The sequence below is a fragment of the Dendrobates tinctorius genome, unplaced genomic scaffold (genome assembly GCF_039654945.1).
Source record: "Dendrobates tinctorius isolate UK_male_01 unplaced genomic scaffold, ASM3965494v1 ptg000043l, whole genome shotgun sequence".
In the NCBI taxonomy this organism is placed as follows: domain Eukaryota; kingdom Metazoa; phylum Chordata; class Amphibia; order Anura; family Dendrobatidae; genus Dendrobates; species Dendrobates tinctorius.
Genome location: NW_027361711.1, coordinates 31,885,720 through 31,890,969, shown reverse-complemented (window position 1 = coordinate 31,890,969; position 5,250 = coordinate 31,885,720). Strand labels below are relative to the sequence as shown.

The following is a 5,250-nucleotide window of genomic DNA, read 5'->3' as shown; positions in this document are numbered from 1 at the left end:
TGTGCTACACATTACAACGGCACACTAGCTGGGTTATTATATCAGTTGGCACAAAAACTATTAGGACATGGTTACCAGCCATAAGAAAGGATGAAACTGACTTCTAGTTTTCTCTATACATGCCATAAATGTACACTGCAATCTCAGTATGATTAGACCCCGAGATTTGTTTATATGCCATTTAAAATTGTTAATTATGTTTATTTTATTTACGTCTCGCACTTCTTAATGTTTAAGTGATTGATTATCCATTTTCATGTTCTATACGTCTGTGCAGACCTATGTGCCAAAAAAAATGAAAATGGACAACCCCTTTAAGCTCTTTAAGATGACATACGGTATATGCTAAAGGGCTTTTCCACTGCTAGGATATTGATGGCTTATCCTTGGGATAGGTCATCAATGTAAAGTTGATGAAGGTTCAACACCGGCACCCCAATCAATTAAAGGTAACCAGCTCTGTCATCTGGCCAGTAGTGCTGACAAGTGACCTAGTATTATAAGACTTTGCTGGTTACTGACAACATAGCCATATGACTAAGCACTATATGGGCCTTTAGCTTGTAGTATACAGTACTGTTAAATAATGTTTTCTCAGTATATACTGTACTCTGGAGGGTTTGTTGACTTACTCCTGTAGTCAGCCTACATGTCATAGTGTATATAGGAGATCAGCATTCATATCAGCAACACAGGACCATTGCAAGAAAATCATTGATCCTCTTTTACTATTTCCACATTTCCCACATTAACACTGAGGATCTGAGTTCTAAATACAAATATATGACATTTAGGGCTCAGCTAAAGGCGATCAGAAAAGAGGTGCAATGGCTATGACGTCATGCTGATCACAGAGTGAGGTCATCAGTGATCTCACTGCAGCACACAGATCACAGCAAGGAGGCTGCTAGAATGCAGCGTGTAAGAAAAACAGAGTGGAAGAGTGGAGCCACAGCTATTGCTGCAATGTTGGCAAAATGTAAGCTGTTAATAAAAAATTCTGCATTATTAATTATGATAATAATAATAATAATAATATAACATCCATTGCAACTATACATCTATGTACTTATTCATCAAGATTTAGTATCTATCATGTATTATCTACCTGTCTGTCTATGCGAATATATCTCTATTATTAAATAAAATACTGCTCACTATTCTTATTATTTCTCTGTATTTAATATCTATCTACCTAGTATTAAAATAATATAGATATTCTATTACTTTCTCCAGTAATAGATATATTAAATACAGGAAGATATCTAATATGTATATATATAATAGTACAGTATTGGATATATATATATATCCAATACTGTAATGTAATATTATATATATATGTGTGTGTGTGTGTATATATATATATATATATATATATATATATACATGTATTCATATATATTTTTAAGGCTATATATATATATATATATATATATATATATATATATATATATTATGTGTGTATGTTTTCTCTCCTTTCCCACCAATTTTATTAATTATTTATTCTGTAAGTTTATGACTTTTCAATGATGTTTGCAAGAGAATCTACTTTGGTCAGATCTGATGCCTGACACCTGCCTATCAGCCAGTCTTTCCTACCATTGCTGGGGGGCTGTGCGTGTCCCACTCCCCACCTGGGCTTCTCCCCCATTAACCATGCTATAGCAGTCAGTGGCAGCTGAGCGGCGCAGGCGCAGTCCGGCCGGACCTATTCTTGGCATGCTGGCTGTAAGATGAGTGAAGAAGCAGGTGGGGAGAGGGAGAGGACTCTGCTGCACACCAGCTCTCTGTCATAGCTCACTTTAAGAGTGGCAAGCCACAGAGACAGCCCTGGATCTCTTGCCAGGTGAGCCAGGATGATGGCTATGAACAGTAAGCAGCCCTTCTCCATGCACCCAATCCTGCAGGAGCCCAAGTTCTCCAGCCTGCACTCCAGCACAGAGGCCATGCGCAGGGTCTGCCTGCCAGCCCCCCAGGTATGGGCATCAGCCACAATGACTTACTGCTTTAAGGCACATTTTCTGACAGGCTCTTGCTTAATGTTTTTTTCATGCCACCATCAGAACAATCGCAGATCTGTGAAGCTTCCTCCCTCTCTCCCCTGCTCCCTCAGTACCTCTCCCCCTCTCTTGTCTCAGATCCACATGTCTATCCAAGCAAAGCTTCTGCCTTCATATTAATTTTTATGACCTGAGCTTTGAGGAGGAATCTGTGTGCTTGAAAATGTTTTTGAATCCTGAGTTGACAGTATTCCCCACTGACACCACTATGTGCATTCTTGCTTGCAGCTCCAGGGCAATATATTTGGAGGCTTTGATGAGAGTTTGCTGGCCCGTGCAGAAGCTCTGGCGGCTGTGGATATTGTCTCACACGGCAAGAACCATCACTTCAAACCAGACATAACCTACCATACCATGAGCAGTGTCCCATGCACTTCTACCTCCTCCACTGTACCCATCTCTCATCCTTCTACTCTGACCACGCATCCTCATCACTCAGTGCATCAATGCTTGGAGGGGGATCTGCTGGACCATATCTCACCTACCTTGACTGTAAGTGGCATGGGGACAGCTGATCATACAGTGATGTCCTCACAGCTCCATCCACACCACCTGGGTGCCATGGGGCATCTGCATCAAGCCATGGGCATGGGCCACCCTCACACAGTTTCTGCTCACAATGGGATGTCCTGCATCAACGATGTGGAGTCGGATCCAAGAGAGCTTGAGGCTTTTGCTGAGAGGTTCAAACAGAGGAGGATAAAACTTGGAGTTACTCAAGCAGATGTTGGATCAGCTTTGGCCAATCTCAAGATTCCAGGTGTTGGGTCTCTAAGCCAGAGCACCATCTGCAGGTTTGAGTCCTTGACATTGTCCCATAACAACATGATTGCCCTGAAACCTGTCCTCCAGGCTTGGCTGGAAGAAGCTGAGGCTGCCTACAGGGAGAAGAACTCAAAGCCAGAGCTCTTTAACGGGAGTGAGCGAAAGCGCAAACGCACCTCTATTGCAGCACCAGAGAAGAGGTCCTTAGAAGCTTACTTTTCCATCCAGCCCAGACCTTCATCGGAGAAAATAGCAGCCATTGCTGAGAAACTAGACCTCAAAAAGAACGTAGTTCGAGTCTGGTTTTGTAATCAAAGACAAAAACAGAAAAGGATGAAATATTCTGCAGTCCATTAACTGGTGGGATCTGCAGAACCTTTGACTTTTAGTAGGGATATTATTTAAAAGAGCAGGGATCTTTACTGAGAACTTCTGAGAACTTGCAGTAAATATACACGAAGCCATCAATTGACTCGTTTGTTTTCCCATCCCATCAGGTCTGTGATCTACAGCCAGAACTCCAAGAGAATAGCCCATGGATGGCAGCACCTGGAGAAAATGGTTCTTCAAGATGCAGCAATCTTGAAGTCTTCTTCTAGAAGGGATCTGGCTGTAGAGACTTCCCTTATTTGTAATAAGCAATTAGTTATTTTTCCCTGACATGAAATTGCTTGCTAAGCTGATATTCCTCCCACCAAGGTGTCCAGTATTATTTTACAAATTTTCTAGAGTCCTCCTAGGTCTCCTTGTCCCCCTCCCTTCAGAAACTTAGCATCAACTGGTAAGTTCACAACCACACAATTAACTTTCACAAACACAAGGAGAAAAGTGAGGGATTGTAGGCATGTTTGCTTTCTTCCCATCAGCAACAACTGTGATAAATAATAAATGAGAGTCAGCAGTTGGAGCTGAGGGGTCCATGTCTGTTCATTCCTAGCTTAGACCAATTTCACACCATAAGTAGTCACTGCCAGATAGTGGGAGAGGTGCACTGCAAGGACACTGTGTTAGAGATCATGCACTGTAACTTTCTAGTGGTGGTGTCTCAGTGTAGTGGTGGTCAACGTGCAACAGTTGCCTTCTCCTCCTCCTTTCATGATGATGATGATGATGATGACGCTCATTCTTCGTCCTCTGTATTATACACACAGTGCGGGATGTGTCCTTCTGTAAATCCTTCATTCCCCAGCATTGAATATTTGATGTCATTGTAATTAGTGAAGTTCATGTGTTTGTGTGTGGATATTTATTATTTTTATTTTTTGGTTCTTTGAATACAAACCGGAAAAAGTGTTTTATTCCCACAAATCAACTTCTGCAATAAATCCTTTATTTTTTAACTCTACCTACGTTTTGTAAATTGTGATATGTGAACTTGTGCCAAACGATTTCACTGCTGATTGGAAAGATTTCTGCAAAATATGTAGTAAAAATCGGAAAACACACCGCTGCCAAAAATGGACACATAGATAATGACATTAATGATTAAATTAATGCACATTAGATAGATACAGAAACGAGTATTCTCTTCTGTGTGTACTCGTGAGAATATGTGTGTGTATATATATATATATGTGCGTTTGTGTGTGTGTCCTATCTATCTATCTATCTATCCCATATCTATCTATCTATCTATCTATCTATCTATCTATCTATCTATCTATCTATCTATCTATCTATCTATCTCTCATATCTATCTATCTATCTATCATGTATATACATACATGTATAATGTGTGTATGTGTATCTGTGTATATGTGGTGCATGTGTGTGTGCATATATATATATATGCGATTGTGTCTATCTATCTATCTATATATAATGTATATATATATGTGTATATAATGTATATTGTGTGTGTGTATATATATATATATATGCGATTGTGTCTATCTATCTATCTATCTATCTCATATCTATCTATTTATTTATCCCATATCTATCTATCTATCTATCTATCTCATATCTATCTATCTATCTATTTATTTATCCCATATCTATCTATCTATCTATCTATCTCATATCTATCTATCTATCTATCTATCTCATATCTATCTATCTATTTATTTATCCCATATCTATCTATCTATCTATCTATCTCATATCTATCTATCTATCTATTTATCCCATATCTATCAATCTATCTATCTATCTATCTATCTCTATATATAATGTATATATTTGTGTATATAATGTATATTGTGTGTATATATATATATATATACACTGCACATGAAATAGATCAATATGGGTTAATACATTTAGAAGATAGATGAAATTATTAAATTAACGACTGAAAAGATGGTGAAGTGGATATTAGATAGATAGATGATAATGGGAAAGTAGGTAGCACTCCATAGATTACAGTGTTAAACATTGTGGGTATAAAGTGAATAATATCAATATATTGCAACGATATTGA

The 5,250-nt window shown here is 38.6% G+C and overlaps 1 protein-coding gene across 1 annotated transcript; it reads left to right on the top strand.

Annotated features, from left to right (window-relative positions):
* The first annotated feature begins 1,748 nt into the window (after nt 1-1,748).
* POU4F3 (POU class 4 homeobox 3) lies at nt 1,749-4,173 on the top strand. Its single transcript, XM_073575298.1, has 2 exons — nt 1,749-1,979; nt 2,292-4,173. Exons 1-2 carry the CDS (start codon nt 1,860-1,862, stop codon nt 3,183-3,185), a joined length of 1,014 nt encoding a protein of 337 aa, XP_073431399.1. The 5' UTR covers nt 1,749-1,859; the 3' UTR covers nt 3,186-4,173.
* The last annotated feature ends 1,077 nt before the right edge of the window (nt 4,174-5,250 follow it).